Consider the following 18,692-nt stretch of genomic DNA (forward strand, 5'->3'; position numbering starts at 1 on the left):
ATAACGCCTTTCATGTATTTGATATTTTGGCTCTTTGTGTTAAGCTCATTAGGTAACTTTTAGAATTATGTGTGCAGTGATTCATTGGTTGATTGCTGTGTCTGGCTTTGAATGAAGTCCAGGGAGTACTTGTTTTGCATTGTGTATTGTTTTGATGACTAGTTTACAAACTCCTGTGGTCAGAAGCTAAAGAATCTGCCTGCAGTACTAGAGACCCAGGTTTGATCCCTGGGTCGGGAACATCCCCTGCAGAAGGGAGTTGCTACCCACTCCAGTATTCTTGCCTGGAGAATTCCATGGATGGAGGAGCCTGGCAGGCTACAGTCCATGGGTCACAAAGAGTCAAAGACAACTGGTTGACTAACATTTTCACTTTTTTACAAACTCCTGTATAGCCAGAGTGACATTAAACCTCTAGGCACTGTCTCCTGAGGAAAGAATCACAGTAGGCTTAATTAAGAGAGCTGAGAGTTGAAGTTGTTTTCTTTCTTTAGCAATACAATGTTAATTCCTCACATTAAAAGAAAAAAATGAGTGCTTACTCTTTTCCTATAATGGGTAATATACAGTCTTTTAAACAGAATGCTATGGACCATGCCTTTTATTTACCTACAAGCTAACTTTGAATATGCTAGGAAAATCATCACTAAATTAAAAAAATAACTCCTGTAGTAAGCACCCTGGAGCACCCTGTGTGTGAAAGGAAACTGTAAGACAAGTCTAGACCTTTGGCTGCTCTTGGATGTCTCTGTTTGGGGTTTATGTTTGAAAGAAACAGGTCTTAATCCATGTGGGCCTCTCATCATCTGTAATAACACAGGCTTCCTTTCCTTCAGTTTCAGCCGCTTTTGCAGGTCTTCTCTAAAGGAGGAAAAGAATGCTCCTTGGGGGTCTCTTACATGATTTTGAATATCCCCATGCATATATATATATATATATATACATATATATATATATATATATAGTCTACCTATATATATGTGTGTAAGTGAACTCGCTCAGTTGTATCCGACCCTTTGCAACCCCAGGCTCCTCCGTCCATGGAATTTTCCAGGCAAGAATACTGGAGTGGGTTGCCATTTCCTTCTCCAGGGGATCTTCCTGACCCAGGGATTGAAGCTGGGTCTCCCACATTGCAGGCATATATATATGTACATATATATGTGTACATATAAGTTTTCTTTAATTGTAAAATATAGATCATATAAAACAATTAAGATCTTAAATTTTAAGTGTACAGTTCAGTAGTATTAAGTATATTTGCATTGTTAACAGAACATTTTCATCTTGCAAAGTAAACTATACCCAGTAAATAACAATTTCCTCTTTCCCCCTACTCCATCTGGCATCCACCATTGTACTTTTGGTTTCCTATGTTAAGCTACTCTAGATACCTCGTATAAGTGGAACCATAAGGTATTTGTTTTTTTGTGTGTGTGACTGGTTTATTTCACTTAACATAGTGTACTCAAGGTTCATTCATGTTGTAGCCTGTCTCACATGTTTATATTCCACCTCGTATAAGTGGAACCATAAGGTATTTGTTTTTGTGTGTGTGTGACTGGTTTATTTCACTTAACATAGTGTCCTCAAGGTTCATTCATGTTGTAGCCTGTCTCACATGTTTATATTATATTTATAATCCTCGTTCACCTGCTCCCACCACCACTGTTACTGTGAACTAATTTTTTGTAGCTTAGTGTTCAAAAAATGATTTCTCAGAAATTCTTGTTTCTCTTTGTAACCGCAAATCTCTATAATAAATATGATGATTATTCCATCTACTTTTTAAAATAGAAGTAAAAAGGATGTGATGGAGGTTATTCTTTAATCTCACATCTTTCATTGAGTTATGTTTGGACTAAGGGTGAGATTGGGGAGCAACAGAGGAGACTTAAAACAGTCTTGAGTTTAATCATGAGGGCAAGGGGGTGGTGGTTATGTCAATTCCTATTAGTATTTGCTTTCTATAAGGAACTACCCCAAATGCATCTGTCTGCAATGCTGGAGACCTGGGTTCGATCCCTGGGTTGGGTCGGGAAGACCTCCTGGAGAAGGAAATGGCAACCCACTCCAGTACTCTTGCCTGGAAAATTCCATGGACAGAGGAGCGTGGTAGGCTACAGTCCGTGGGATCGCAAAGAGTCGGACACGACTGAGCGACTTTACTTACTTTACTTACCCTAAAATTTAGTGATTTAAAACAAGTATTCTTTGGATTAACACTTTCAGCTCATCTCAGTGTGGGGTACTTCACTGCATTTTTCTGTTTTGGAGGAATGGAGGGAGTTATTCATACTTCTTCAGTCATCTGCTGGCTTGATTGGAGTTGGATGATCTCAGCTGGCCTTGCCCCTGTATCAGGCCCTTGGTTGATCGAGACAGCCTCATAGGGAGAGCCTCATGCTCTCATCCTTGTATGCCTAGATGGGATTTCTCTGCAGTCTTGAAGGCCTCTGGAGGCCTTCATCAGAGGTCTGTGTTGTTACTTTAGCTGATATATGTTGGTTAGATCAAGTTGCTAAGCCCCTCCATATCTTAGGAAGTGGAGGAATAAACCTAATGGAATTGACAGCACAGGCATACTGTTAAAAGGTTTAGTGTACAGGAATGGGAAGAATCTGTAGTTCATTTTTTGAAATCTTCTACAGGACTTCCCTGTAGCTCAAACAGTAAAGAATCTGCCTGTGAGACAGGAGACCAGGATTTGATCCCTGGGTTGGGAAGTTCCTCTGGAGAAGAGAATGGCAATCCACTCCAGTATTCTTGCCTGAAGAGTTCCATGGACAGAGAAGCCTGGCACGCTACAGTCCATGGGGTCGCAAAGAGTTGGACACGACTGAGCAAATAACACACATACACACATACTGGACTAATGGGATGATATTTGTGTTTTGGAATGATCACTCTTGAGTGGAGTGTCAAGAAAGATTTGGAGGGGGTAGTGAGTTAAGAGTAGTCGAGGCAGGATCATCATCTGTGGGAGAGATGTGAATGTGTAAAGACATCACATACTTTTCATCCTGTGCTTCAAAATATCTCAAGATGTTCTATACTGATTTATAAAGGGGCAAAATGGAGAGGGATTTAAGTTTCCTTAAAACTCAACATTCAGAAAACTAAGATCCTGGCATCCGGTTCCATCACTTCATGACAAATAGATGGGGAAACAGTGGAAACAGTGAGAGACTTTATTTCTGGGGACTCCAGAATCACTGCAGATGGTGACTGCAGCCGTGAAATTAAAAGACGCTTGCTCCTTGGGAGAAAAGTGGTGACCAACCTAGACAGCATATTAAAAAGCAGAGTTTGCCAACAAAGTTCCATCTAGTCCAGCTGTGGTTTTTCCAATAGTCATGTATGGATGTGAGAGCTGGACTATAAAGAAAGCTGAGTGCCAAAGAATTGATGCTTTTGAACTGTGGTGTTGGAGAAGACTCTTGAGAGTCCCTTGAGCTGCAAGGAGATCCAATCAGTCAATCCTAAAGAAAATCAGTCCTGAATATTTTTTGGAAGGACTGATGCTGAAGCTGAAACTCCAATAGCTGGCCACCTGATGCGAGGAACTGACTGATTTGAAAAGACCCTGATGTTGGGAAGGATTGAAGGCAGGAGGAGACGGGATGACAAAAGATGAGATGGTTGGATGGCATCGCGGACTCTGTGGACATGAGTTTGAGCAAGCTCCTGGAGTTGATGATGGACAGGGAAGCCTGGTGTGCTGTAGTACATGGGGTCACAAAGAGTTGGACATGACTGAGTGACTGAACTGAACTGACTGATGATTGAAAATGGAGAGGGAGGGGAGACATTGAACTGACCCAGAAAGGCTTTGCTACATCATGCTCAACTGGAAATAATTAGTTAAAAGTTTAGTAAATTGTTTCTAATTAGCTCATAATTTAAAGAAGCACGTGCTGCTTTTTTCATCAGCATACTAGCCACGGAGAACTTAAGGAAGAATTGGAAGGAAAGCAGATTTATTTTTGTCACCATCTCCTATGCAGTTGCCCATACAAAATTCCCACTATATCAAGGCCTGGCTGTCAAGCCACATTCGTATTTGCTTAGGCATGAATAATAATTAAAGTAGTTTACATAGAGATGAAATAGTGTTTGCATTTTAGAAGAGATGTTAATTTAAACAGTTTCTAACTGACAGATATAAACATTTAATATTTGAACAAAAGATGGGTTGTCTAATTGTCTAATGATATATGCCCACAAATTGAGTGTCTGTTTTTATATTTAATTAGCATTGTAGCCACGTAGATCTCTATCCCAGTGGTCTTCATAAATAGAGCTTGCCTGGGGAAAAGTACTACACTAAACCTCAGAAACTGTAAATGAGAAATAGAATGACCCTCCTTTGCTTCCTAGAGTGAGCAGTTTTCAGAGGTTTTGGGGTGTTTTTATTTGCTTTTTTAAAAATTCTTGTGTGCATGATGATTGATAAAATGAATGATTTACAAGGATAGTTATGCAATTTGTTGACATATATTCATCCACATTTTGAGAATAGATTCTTTGCAGTGTGGGAGTGGGTAATTTAAACCTAGATAATTTGGAAATTATTAGTAAATGCATATAAGCTGTTTACTTTTTAAAATTTATTTTTATCATTACTTCTGCTTTTGTTTTCATTCTGTAGATTTTAAAACAGTTTACAGATACCTTCTGTTTTAAAATTTTAATACATTAGTTTGTGACTCTAAGATTTAAGGACTTAACGAAGTCTTCAGTACCATTATTATGATGAGTATAAGTCTTGAGTATCACTTAATACCTATTCTATTTTCAAATTTCTATGATTGGGTTGATGGAAAATTAATTGATCTAAGAAAGAAATGAAAATTTTTGTTTGAGCTAAACTTGAGGTTTTTAACCAGGAGGAGCATGTCAGAAAACTCTGAAAATCGTTTGGTCCACACACAGTTATATCACTACACTTCTTCAGAGGTCAAGACACATTTATATCCAGTGTTTTTGAGACAGGGCTATACATCAACTAACAGATTATTGGCAGCTTACACAATCCATATCTGAGAGCCATGTGACCTCTTTTCAAGAAAGAATGTTATATTTAAGGTGTTGTCTTAGGAGAATGTTGCCATTTGTGGATGAGGGGAAATTTCTACTGATGGGAAAGGTTTGGTTGATGCATAAGGCAGATAAACTATCAACAGTGGGGAGAGGGGAGGCCAGAGGGCAGAGAAAATTTTTTATGTTTAAGGTTTTCTTATCTTGGTTTAAAATGTGAATTTTACCTCACAGTTGACTCAATTTTTCCCGTTAGTCAAAACCCAAAGTCCACATGTTGCTTTTGGTTAGTATTGCTCAAATTTGTTTTACTCTGAATACTAATGTAGTATGTGGTTCTCCTTTTTATCCTCTCCATACGATGTCTTTGAGGAATAGGGGTCATTTTTTCTAAATTCTAGATTTTGTGGTTTAAGAGACCAGAGAAAAACCGTTATTTTTCCAAAGAGCTCCTTCCCTCTCACGTGCATTTTATTGAGGGCTTATTATAGTGGGTTGTACTATTTGGAGTACATCTCTGAACAAAACAGATTTTAAAAATCCATTTCCTTCATGGCATTTTTTTATATTTCCAGTCTAGGGGAGGTAGACAGTAAATGAAGTTTGTTAGACATCTTGTAGAAAACCATAGCAGATAACAAAGGAAATAGGGAAGTGTAGGACCGTGTTGGACGTGTCAGATGTGTGACTCAGTGCAGTAGGACCCAGGGAGGGTGGAGAAGAGGATCAGTTTACATTTAAATGGTTGCTCTGGCTACCTTGCAGGAGATGAAGTAGCTAGGATGAAAAGCTACTCTATAATTGGTTCAGTTACAACTCAGATGGGACTTGAACCCACCTCTGTTTTAATTGAGATCCCACACCTAGGCTCAGGACTTAATGAAGCTTGGATTCTTAATGCTGTGTCACAGAAAGAATTCAGTGACAGACAGACTGAATCATGTCCAAGTCTGTGACCCCATGAACTATAGCTCTCCAGACTCCTCTGTCCTCCACTGTCTCCTGGAGTTGGCTCAGATTCATGTCCATTGAGTCAGTGATACTATCTAACCATCTCATCCTCTGCTGCCCTCTTCTCCTTTTGCCTTCATTCTTTCCCAGAATCAAGTTCTTCTCCAGTGAGTCGGCTTTTTGCATCAGGTGGCCAAAGTATTAGAGCTTCAGCCACAACCCTTCCAATGAATATTCACAGTTGATTTCATTTAGGATTGACTGGTTTGATCTCCTTGCTATCCAAGGGACTCTCAAGAGTCTTCTCTAGCATCACAGCCAGAAAGCATCAATTCTTGGATGCTCAGCCTTCTTTATGGACCAGCTCACATCCTTATATGACTACTGGGAAAACATAGCTTTGACTATACAGATCTTTGTTGGCAAAGTGATGTCTCTGCTCTTTAATATGCTGTCTAGATTTGTCATAGCTTTCTTTCCAGGGAGTAAGTGTCTATTAATTTCATGGCTGCAGTCACTATCTGCAGTGACTTTCGGACCCAAGAAAATAAAATCTGTCACTACTTCCACTCTATCCCCTTCTATTTGCCATGAAATGATGGGACTGGATGCCTAATCTTAGTATTTTTAATGTTGAGTTTTAAGTTTTACACTCTCCTCTTTCGCCCTCATCAAGAAACTCTTTAGTTCCTCTTCACCTTCTGCCATTAGAGTGGTATCATCTGCATATCTGAGGTTGTTAGTATTTCTCCCTGCAGTTTTTATTCCAGTTTGTGATTCATCCAGCCTGGCAGTTCACATGGTGTACTCTGTGTGTATGTAAGTTAAATACGCAGGATGACAGTATGTGGTCTTGTCATGCTCATTTCCCAATTTGGAACCAGTCATTACATGTCTGGTTCTAACTGTTGCTTCTTGACCCGCACGTAGTTTTCTCAGGAGACCTAGTTGATTCTAACCAGTTTATGTTCTATATATCCTAGGCTATGCCATTCTTCTAAAGGTTGTGCCCTCTACCCTCCAGTTTCAAAACCTTCTTTAAAGGTTGTGTTATAATAAAGATCTTCTTTTGTTTTAATTGTTTGGTGCTTAAATGGTCCTTTTTTGTTTTTAAAATTTTGTAAAATGCTTTCTGTTTTGCAAATGTCTTATTTAAGTGGCATTTAAAACTACTTATTATTAGTTGTTGCAAAAATCTAGAAATTTACAAGTTTGGATTTTTAATAACAATTGTTCTTGGCCTGAAAATTTTGAAAATTTTCAAAGCAATGAAAAATTAGAAGAATAGTAAAATGAATAGTCACTCCCTTCATCAAGGCTCAACAATTAAGAAAATTAAATTTTGTGATGTTTGCTTTAGAAAGTATATATGTACCTTCTTTTCTGATAAATCATTTGATAGCCATAAGTTGCAGTACATTAATGCCATATGATTATCTAATATATATTACATATTCAAATTTTTTCCTCTTGTCTCCTTTTTATCCATGACCCAGTTCGGGATCCCCCATTTGGTTGTCATGACTTGTCTCCTTTAATTTGTACTAGTCTCCTACCTTTACTTTGGTCTTTTATGACATTGACATTTTTAAGGAGACCAGGCCGGTTATCTTATATATGTCTCATAATCTGAATTTGATCATTTACTCATGGTTAGATTCTAATTAAACAATGCCAGATATGCTTTTACCTTTTGAAGTATGAAAAGTATGGGAATAATGGGGATTTTTACAGAGTCTTTTGTAAATATCACTTCCAGTTATTACAAAATGCTGATAAAGCACTTGACCTTGTAATAACCATTGTCACAGAGTCAAAGAACATTAATCCAGTAGACTTTTAGATTTTATCTCCAGAAGTCATAAACTGAAGGAAATTAGCAGAATAGGCACAGTTTTAAAACAAAAGAGAAACAGAAAGTTAGATTTTGACACCTTTATATATCAAAGTGTATTTTCAGATTTGACCTAATGCTTATTGTTCCTCCCCCAGCTCCTATCATTTTAAATCATCTATGCTGCCCCTGAAGCTTTTTAGTGTTGACTCCCTGTCTGCCTCTCATGCAACAAGGGCAACTTCAGACTTAGGCCAAATGGCTAAGGAACCCATAATTAGTGTGTTGCAGAATATTCAGGTCCTGGAACCTGAGTCTCTTGAAGAACCAGTTGATTTTCTACCAGAGTTCCAGGGATTTACATTGACAGCCCAAGTAGAAAGTCTGTAATCTTGCCATCTTCTGTAAGGGAAGATGAAGAAATCAGGGATACCACAGAATGAAGTTTTATCTTAAATAATACCAGTTCAGTTCAATCACTCAGTCATGTCTGACTCTTGGCGACCCCGTGGGCTGCAGCATGGCAGTCTTCCCTGTCCATCACCAACTCCCAGAGCTCGCTCAAACTCATGTCCATTGAGTCAGTGATGCTATCCAACCATCCCTTCCTCTATTGTCCCCTTCTCCTCCTGCCTTCAATCTTTCCCAGCATCAGGGTCTTTTCTAATGAGTCAGCTCTTCGCATCAGGTGACCAAAGTAATGGAGCTTCAGCTTCAGCATCAGTCCTTCCAATAACTTTCAGGACTGATTTCCTTTAAGATTGACTGATTTGGTCTCCTTGCAGTCCAAGGGATGTCAAGAGTCTTTTCCATCACCACAGTTGAAAAGTATCAATTCTTTGGTGCTCAGCTTTCTTTATGGTCCAACTCATGTATCCATACATGACCACTGGAAAATAGGTAGGACCTACCCATATTAAGCAGTATGTTTATACAATTTGTGTGTGTTAAGTACCATTTTAGGATAATGGGTTTCTTTTACCTGTTTACTGTTTTTCATGATAATTTTCCTCTTTTTTTAGCTACAAGGCTTTGGCCGACCAAGTGTATACCATGCTGCTGTTGTCATCTTCCTTGAATTCTTTGCATGGGGCCTATTGACAACTTCAATGTTAACTGTAAGTATTGCTGAACCAGGTCCTTGTTTATGAGAGCAGAGACATCCTTAAGTATATAAGCTATATATATAGGTATGTGTTTGAGAGTAGCTCTTGACAGTAATTTAAGACTGTGTAATTGTGTTGTTTCCACTGTAGACTGTGAACCACCTGCAACAAAATATCTGCTTATTAAATATTCTTGGGTAGCAGGACTACTTCCATTGAACCAAAATCTTGGGAGTGCTTGTGTGTGAACTCTAGTCTGCATAGTTAGGGAAATCTTTTGGAAGTCCTAGAGGAAAACATTGCAATGCTTTGTTGAAGTTTGTAACTTACTTAGTATGGGTGTAACAGCCTTTGAGTTAAGAACATAGTAATAAGAGATTGGTAAGTACTATATAACAGTGACAGTGATGAATGAAAGAATGAAGAATTTCCATTTTTGGTAGCTGACCTATAGCCATTTCTTTGCAGAGACCATTTAATCCCTTAGCAAGAACTTGGAGGTTTGATATACGATGTGGTTAGAGGGAAGGGAGATGCTGAAGAAAAGATTGGGGTGCAAACTCTAAGTGCCTAGTAACTACTTAACACTCAGTTTTAATAAAGGTATTTTTTAATTGGCCTTAAAGAGTTGAGTTGTCTTAAATTGTTTTATAAAAGTGATTGTTGGTTAACTCTTCCCGATGACCACTTTGCCTTACCAGAGAATCCCTTTGGATCCAGGTAAGCTTTGTTCCCAAATTAGGTTTAGAAAATAGAGACCATGAGAGGGTGGCTATTACCTTTACAGTATTACCTATTATATAGGTATTACCTATACACTTTTTAAAGTTTCTCATTCTTCTTGCACATTTAAAATTACATCTTAGATGAAATAGTAAGGTTAAACTGCCTGTGTTTTTAATCTTCTGTTTTATTCTTTTTCATTGCATTGCCTTTTTCTTCATTAATCTTTTACTGTAGAAGGTTATTGGTTAATGAGGGATAAGTGGTCTCCATTTCAAGTTTCATGAGATCCTGCCTGCTGTGTTCTTCACTATGTCCCTAGTGCCTAGGGGCTGCCTGGGACACAGGTGTAAAACGTGCATTTTCTTTGAACAAATGTATGTGTTACAGGCACATGTGTCTTGAATGATTGCTTTTCTAAGACATATTTTTAATATAAATATAGACACACCAGTCTATTCATTTTAACAGGCTGTTATAATTTAATTTTTACCAAATGTTTTCTGATTTTTTTCCCCCCCAATGTCTTTAGGTTATAAAGTTCAGAGTTTCAAAATAGTGCTTTTCTGATGCAATCGGTTGTCTATACTTGTAGTTGTTCAGCGGGCTTCTCAATGTAGAAGTTATTCTGTAACCATTCTTTATTTGGTAAGAATTCAAATTGAAATGAGGAATACTTTAGTGTTTTTGATATCCTGTGAGAAATTCTAAAACCACCTTCCAGACATCTGGGGCATTTTGACCCTATACCAGATTATCAGTCAGTCAGTCAGTCAATTCAGTCTCTCAGTTGTGTCCTACTCTTTGCGACCCCATGATGAAACACATCACACCAGGCCTCCCTGTCCATCACAAACTCCTGGAGTTTACCCATACTCATGTCCGTTGAGGTGGTGATGCCATCTAACCATCTCATCCTCTGTCATCCCCTTCTCTTCCTGCCTTCAGTCTTTCCCAACATCACGGTCTTTTCAAATGAGTCAGCTCTTTGCATCAGGTAGACAAAATATTGGCGTTTCAGCTTCAATATCAGTCCTCCCAATGAATACCCAGAGCTGATTTCCTTTAGGATGGACTGGTTGGATCTCCTTGCAGTCCAAGGGACTCTCAAGAGTCTTTTCAACACCACAGTTTAAAAGCATCAATTCTTCGGCGCTCAGCTTTCTTTATAGTCCAACTCTCACATCCGTACATGACCACTGGAAAAACCATAGCCTTGACTAGACAGACCTTTGTTTGCAAAGTAATGTCTCTGCTTATTAATATGCTGTCTAGGTTGATCATAACTTTCCTTCCAAGGAGTAAGCGTCTTTTAATATCATGGCTGCAATCACCAACTGCAGTGATTTTGGAGCCCAGAAAAATAAAGTCAGCCACTGTTTCCCCATCTATTTGCCAAGAAGTGATGGGACCGGATGCCATGATCTTAGTTTTCTGAATGTTGAGCTTTAAGCCAACATTTTCACTCTCCTCTTTCACTTTCATCAAGATACTCTTTAGTTCTTCACTTTCTGCCATAAGGATGGTGTCATCTACATATCTGAGGTTATTGATATTTCTCCCAGCAGTCTTGATTCCAGCTTGTGCTTCCTCCAGCCCAGTGTTTCTCATGATGTACTCTGCATATAGTTAAATAAGCAGGGTAACAATATACAGCCTTGACGTACTCCTTTCCCTATTTGGAACCAGTCTGTTGTTCCATGTCCAGTTCTAACTGTTGCTTCCTGACCTGCATACAAGTTCCTCAAGAGGCAGGTCAGGTGGTCTGGTATTCCCATCTCTTTCAGAATTTTCCACAGTTTATTATGATCCACAAGTCAATGGCTTTGGCATAGTCAATAAAGTAGAAATAGATGTTTTTCTGGAACTCTCTTGATTTTTCGATGATCCAGCAAATGTTGGCAATTTGATCTCTGGTTCCTCTGCCTTTTCTAAAACCAGCTTGAACATCTGGAAGTTCGCAGTTCACGTATTGCTGAAGCCTGGCTTAGAGAATTTTGAGTATTACTTTACTAGCATGTGAAAAGAGTGCAATTGTGTGGTAGTTTGAGCATTCTTTGGCATTGGAATGAAAACTGACCTTTTCCAGTCCTGTGGCCACTGGTGAGTTTTCCAAATTTGCTGACATATTGAGTACAGCACTTTCACAGCATCATCTTTTAGGATTTGACATAGCTCAACTGGAATTCCATCACCTCCACTAGCTTTGTTCGTAGTGATGCTTCCTATGGCCCACTTGACTTCACATTCCAGGATGTCTGGCTCTAGGTGAATGAGCACACCATCGTGATTATCTGGGTCGTGAAGATCTCTTTTTATATAGTTCTTCTGTGTATTCTTGCCACCTCTTCTTAATATCTTCTGCTTCTGTTAGGTCCATACCACTTCTGTCCTTCATTGAGCCCATCTTTGCATGAAATGTTCCCTTGGTATCTCTAATTTTCTTGAAGAGATCTCTAGTCCCTCCTTGTCTATTTTTCTCTATTTCTTTGCATTGATCACTGAGGAAAGATTTCTTCTATCTCCTTGCTATTCTTTGAAACTCTGTATTCAAATGGGAATATCTTTCCTTTTCTGCTTTGCTTTTCGCTTCTCTTCTTTTCACAGCTATTTGTGAGGCCTCCTCAGAGAGCCATTTTTCTTTTTTGCATTTCTTTTCCATGGGGATGGTCTTGATCCCTGTCTCCTGTACAATGTCATGAACCTCTGTCCATAGTTCTTCAGGCACTCTTGTCTATCCGATCTAGTCCCTTAAATCTATTTCTCACTTCCACTGTATAGTCATAAGAGATTTGATTTAGGTCATACCTGAAAGGTTTAGTGGTTTTCCCTACTTTCTTCAGTTTAAGTCTGAATTTGGCAATAAGGAGTTCATGATCTGAGCCACAATTAGCTCCTGGTCTTGTTTTTGCTGACTGTATAGAGCTTCTCCATCTTTGGATGCAAAGAATATAAACAGTCTGAATTCAGTGTTGACCATCTGGTGATGTCCATGTGTAGAGTCTTCTCTTGTGTTGTTGGAAGAGGGTGTTTGCTATGACCGGTGTGTTCTCTTGGCAAAACTCTATTAGCCTTTGCCCAGCTTCATTCTGCACTCCAAGGCCAAATTTGCCTATTACTCTAGGTATTTCTTGACTTCCTACTTTTGCATTCCAGTCCCCTATAATATAAAGGACATTTCTTTTGGTGTTAGTTCTAGAAGGTCTTGTAGGTCTTCATAGAACTGTTCAGCTTCTTCAGTGTTATTGGTTGGGGCATAGACTTGGATTACCATCATATTGAATGGTTTGCCTTGGAAACGAACAGAGATCATTCTGTCATTTTTGAGATTGCATCCAAGTACTGCATTTTGGACTCTCTTGTTGACTGTGATGGCTACACCATTTCTTCTAAGGGATTCCTGCCCACAGTAGTAGATATAATGGTCATCTGAGTTTAATTCACCCATTCTAGTCCATCTTAGTTCGCTGATTCCTAGAATGTTGACGTTCACTCTTGGCATCTCCTGTTTGACCACTTCCAATTTCCTTTGATTCATGAACCTAACCTTCTAGGTTCCTATGCAATATTGCTCTTTACAGCATCGGACCTTACTTCTGTCACCAGTCCCATCCACAACTGGGTGTTGTTTTTGCTTTGGCTCCATCCCTTCATTCTTTTCTGGAGTTACTTCTCCACTGATCTCCAGTTGCATATTGGGTGTCTACCAACCTGGGGAGCTCATCTTTCAGTGTCCTGACTTTTTGCCTTTTCATACTTTTCATGGCAAGAATACTGAAGTGGTTTGCCATTCCCTTCTCCAGTGGACCACATTCTGTCAGACCTCTCCACCATGACCCGACCGTCTTGGGTGGCCCCACACGGCATGGCTTAGTTTCATTAAGACAAGGCTGTGGTCCCTGTGATCAGATTGGCTAGTTGTCTGTGATTGTGGTTTCAATCTGTCTGTCCTCTGATGCCCTCTCTCAGGGCCTACCCTCTTACTTGGGTTTCTCTTACCTTGGATATGGAGTATCTCTTCACAGCTGCTCCAGCAAAACGCAGCTGCTGCTCCTTACCTTGGATGTGGGGTAGCTCCTCTGGGCCGCTGCCCCTGACCTTGGACGTGGGGTAGCTCCTCCCATCTGCTCCTTGGACGTGAGGTAGCTCCTCTTGGCTGCCCTGACTTGGACGTGGGTAAGCTCCTCTCAGCCACCCCTGCCCCCTCGAGCAGCTGCTGCCAGATTATCAGATCCCTTTTAAATTTAATTGATTAGCTAATGTGCCCCAGGGGCCTAGTATATCTTCTTTCTTACTGCCCAAAACAATTTTCTTAGGGTTTCTGTGTCCCTGTTAGACCCTGGAATGCAATCTTAGAAGGCAGCTAAAATGCTCTTTTTGCAGATTCTGAGCAGTTTTACTTCTTGCAAAGGTTTGGTGAGGAATACAGATTTGCTAGTGTCACTCTACAGTGTCATAGACAAAGTATTGCTCAGTTAATGAAAGTGAAAGTCTCTCAGTTGTGTCCAGTTCTTTGCAACCACATGGGCTATACAGTCCATGGAATTCTCCAGGCCAGAATACTGGAGTAGGTAGCCTTTCCCTTCTCCAGGGGATCTTCCCGACCCAGGGATCAAACATTGTAGGCGGATTATTTACCAGCTGAGCCACAAAGGAAGCCCATGTTCTCTTGCTTTTTCTAAGCTTTTGGTGTTGCTAAATTAAGCTAAATGTCTTTTACTTTCCTGTCTCCTCCAGATTTTACCATAGTTTTGGTAACTTTGTGTCTTTCTTTTTTTTTGATGTGGGAGAATTGGTTTCCTTTTTTTGAAAAGAAAGATTTGCTCTGGCATACACCCTCCACTTTCTGCCTTTTCTGGTTGGACAGAGAAGTGATAATATTAGGTTGTTCAAAAAGGAAGGGGCAAATATAGGGTTTGTTTCATGACAGCTGGAGTTTGTTATTCTCTTCCTTTATGATGGAGTTTATTGAAGTCCAGTTTCCAGTTTTTGGAATCTTGAGTCTGTCATCTGCCTTGGTATAATTTAAGGATGATCGTTCACGCATATTCCTTCCCCCTGCCCCAACTTCTGCTGTAGCTAGTAGATAGCAAGCACTCTGTTCTGTTTCCAGGGCAAGAGAAAGTCCTGAGATCAGAGTTTGGAGATACAGAGCAGTATATACATAACCATATTTTGTGCAGTGTGACTGCATCCTAACATTCATTAGGACTGTTTTAAGTAGTGTAGAACAATTTATGTCTTTAAAAAAAATTTTTTTTTGTTTTGTTTTGGCTACGTCTAGTCGAAGTTGTGGCACACGGGCTCTTCATTGTGGTGTGTGGCCTTATCTGTGTTGGTGGCGTGGGGGCTGCAGAGCACGTGGACTCTGTCATTGTGACATGTGCATGCGTCGGCTTAGCTGTCCGTGGCATGTGGGATTTTAATTCCCCAACAGGTATTGAATCTGCATCCCTTGCACTGGAAGGCAGATCCTGAACCACTGGATCACCAGGGAATTCCCAAGAATTTACTTATTATTTTCTCTGTGGGATTTGTTGCCTCTCTTGTGTGGCCATGTCCTAGCTTACAGCTTTAGTTTGTTAGTTAGGCACCATCAGAAAGGTCTCCACCCCTAGTATACTGAAGCAAAACCACAAAGGTGGCCTTACACAATGGCCTTAACCTCCCAGTAGTACTATTAGCTCATACATAAAAATGACTTCTCTCTTATCTTACATTACTGTTTGATATTCTACCCTCTCACCAAAATATGTATCCTTTTAGAGTGCCTGATCTCATTTTAATGTAAATAAAGTACTCTGCTTAAACTTCTTTAAATGTCTTAAAGTATATTTAAACAGAGGATGTATTTCAATAAAGATATGCTTAATATTAGTTCTTTTGAATGAAGAATTTTATTTTTTGCAATTTGCAGATTTTCTTTTGTAAGCTCACATTTCAGGAATCCTGCTAAAAATTCGAGGACTCAATATTTCTTCCTACCACCCCATCTTCTCTCTGTATGGTGATTACTAATCCAAAGAATGCTCTTCAAACACTTTGCTGCCACATTCAGTTTTCCTATACCTTCTTACTTACTCTCAACGTATATGTTCATATAACAGACATGTAGCCTATCTCATCAGCTCCACAGTCCAGCCCTTCTGCTTCCTTTGCATAACCAGTGTTTTCTCTTGAGAAGTGAGGTGGATGGGTGAATAGAGCTGTTTGTCAGGCATTTTGGGCAGAGTACACAGGCACTTTGAGGCATGATTTGCTCTGCACTTGAAAAGGAAGTAAAGTTCTGACTATAAGCAAATTGATATTGTTTGCTTTCTGGATTCATAAAGTGTTCCAGACTCATCTTATATGATTTTGACGATTTCCTAATGGTGTTTTTGACCATAGTATCCAGAACCTACTGAAAGGTTGCAGCTGCAAGCCATGAGCTACGCTGCAAATCGTGACCTTCGGAGGAGAGGATCTTCATCCAGGGTCAGAGATGAGGCTTGATCACTTGAAGCTTTTGTGTAATAAAGTTTTATTGAAGTATAAAGAGATAGGCATAGGCCTCTTCTGACATAGGCATCAGAAGAGGGCAGAAAGTGTGCTAGTTTTAGCTAAGAGTTATATGTCTGTTAAAGGATCATCTCAAAACTGAGAGTTGTATCAGGCCCCTCTCCCACAACATGCATTTTGAGATAGCATTGCACAAAGTGAACATCCCCGGCCATAAAACAATTGACATGAATCTTGAAGGCAGATTTCCAAGCAAATACATAGTTAAAAGAAAACTTTTTCATTTTGTATAGAGAAGGAAAAACCAAAAAAAATCCTCCACTTGCAGTCTATTTCCTCCATTTGGGGTTCCCTAGGCTTCCTGCCTGTTACCCTCTCACTACCCTTTTGTGTGTCATATAATTATTAAAGTAAGTACCGCTCACTAAAAGTACCGGTAATACGTGGTGTATATTTGTGTGCTCAGTCCCTCCATTGTGTCCAACGCTTTGCAGCCCCGTGGACTGTAGCCCACCAGGCTCCTCTGTCCATGGAATTGTTGCAGGAACGGGGACCCCTTCCAGGGCCCAGAAGTGGTCTCTTGTCTAACACTTGGAAATGAATTGTCTGAGACACATATGCTGACAGAGAAAGATTTTCATTGGGAAGGGGTGCCTGGGCGGAGAGCAGTTGGGTAAGGGAACCCAGGAGGACTGCTCTGCTGCTTGGCTCGCAGGCTCGGGCTGTATGGTGATGGGATTAGTTTCCGGGTTGTCCTAGGGTAATCATTCTGACTCAGAGCCCTTCCTGGTGGCGCACACATTGCTCAGCTAAGATGGACACCAGCGAGAAGGATTCTGGGAGCTGGTTGAACATGTGGTGTCTCCTTCTGACCTTTCCTGAACTCTTCCGGTGGTTGGTGGTGGCTTTTTGGTTCTGAGTTCCTTACCGGGACCTCCTGTCTTAAAACAACTCATGCAGATGGTTACTGTGGTACCTGGCCAGGGTGGGTGGTTTCAGTCAGTGTGCTTCCCCTAACAGAATTTTCCAAGCAAGAATACTGGAGTGGGTTGCCATTTCCTACTCTAGGGGATCTTTCTGACCCAGGCATCGAACCTGCATCTCTTGCGTCTCCTGCATTGGCAGGTGGATTCTTTACCACAGAGCCACCAGGGCAGCCCAGTATATTAATATGATGACATTATATTAATATGATGACATTATATTAAATCTTTACCTTCTTTTGCACAGCTGACAGTTACCACGTCTTAGCTAATCAGATGCAATGACCTTTGTTTGGCATTTATTTCTGTCTTATTATTGTTTGTTGTATGTTGTAATCTGTAACATGCTTTTGTATCTATAAACTTGTGAATGCTTTAAAAAAAATGCTGATTTTCAACTTATCAAGTTAATATAATTTTAAGAAGAGTTGACATGAAAATATCAATGCAGGGTAGCTGTTGGTGGGTCTCTTTGTCTTAGAATTTGGTATATAAAATATTTAGTGCGCATTCTAGATTTTTTAATAATTTTTCAGCACTTTTTATATATCATTATATTGCTTTCTGGCATCCATTACATCTGATGGGAAGAGAGTTGTTAGTAAGTATTGTAGTTCACTTGATGTCAGGGGGTCTGTAAACTATGGTCCACAGGCTTAATCTGGCCCACTACCTGTTTTTATGTGGTCTGTGTACTAAATTTTTTTTTTGTTTGCATTTCTAAAAAGTATGCTTTTGGTCACACATGAAAACTGTATGAAATTCAACTGTAAAGTTTGCTTGGACCACAGCAGTGCCCAGTGAATGTGAAAGCTTTTGTTCTACAGTGGCAGAGTTGAGTAGTTGTAACACAGACCATCTTACCTAAAATGTTTATCTTATATTTATGTTCCTTTACACAATAAGTTTGTTTGTCCCTACTATAAGTAGTAATTCATTTTCTTTTTCGTGCTGCTTTAGAGATTTTATCTTTGTCTTCAACAGTTTCTGTTATAATGTGTCTAGGTGTGGATCTGTATTTTGTTTGTTTCTTATTTGTTTTTTAGCCATGTCTTGCAGCTTGCAGGATCTTAGTTCCCTGACGAGGGGTTGAACCTGGGCTTTGGTAATGAAGGTGCCGAGTCCTAAGCACTGGACCGCCAGGGAATTCTCTTTCTGGGTTATATACTTGGGGCTTGATTAGCTTCTGAGGTCTGTAGATATACATGTATGTATATATGGCTTCCCAGGTGGCACTTTTCAAACCACTGATGCACTTTTGATGCAGCAATCCATTGATGCTTTTGAACTGTGGTGTTGGAGAAAATTCTTGAGAGTCCCTTGGATTGCAAGGAGATCAAACCAGTCAGTCCTAAGGAAATCAGTCCTGAGTATTCATTGGAAGGACTGCTGCTGAAGCTTCAATACTTGGACCACCTGATGTGAGGAACTGACTCACTGGAAAAGACCCTGATGCTGGGATAGGTTGAAGGCAGGAGGAGAAGGGGATGACAGAGAATGAGATGGTTGGATGTCATCACCAACTTGGTGGACAGGAGTTTGAGCAAGCTCCAG

At 39.9% G+C, this 18,692-nt stretch overlaps 1 protein-coding gene across 3 annotated transcripts in view; it reads left to right on the forward strand.

Moving 5' to 3' along the window:
- MFSD14B (major facilitator superfamily domain containing 14B) overlaps positions 1 to 18,692 on the forward strand; it is a 121,425-nt gene that overhangs the window by 29,372 nt on the left and 73,361 nt on the right. For all 3 annotated transcript variants that reach the window (XM_043890847.1, XM_043890846.1, XM_043890848.1), the window contains one exon: positions 8,848 to 8,943. In XM_043890847.1, the coding sequence (XP_043746782.1) occupies positions 8,848 to 8,943 (96 nt within the window). The remainder of the gene's footprint in view (positions 1 to 8,847; positions 8,944 to 18,692) is intronic.

The sequence above is a fragment of the Cervus elaphus genome, chromosome 29 (genome assembly GCF_910594005.1).
Source record: "Cervus elaphus chromosome 29, mCerEla1.1, whole genome shotgun sequence".
NCBI classification, from domain to species: domain Eukaryota; kingdom Metazoa; phylum Chordata; class Mammalia; order Artiodactyla; family Cervidae; genus Cervus; species Cervus elaphus.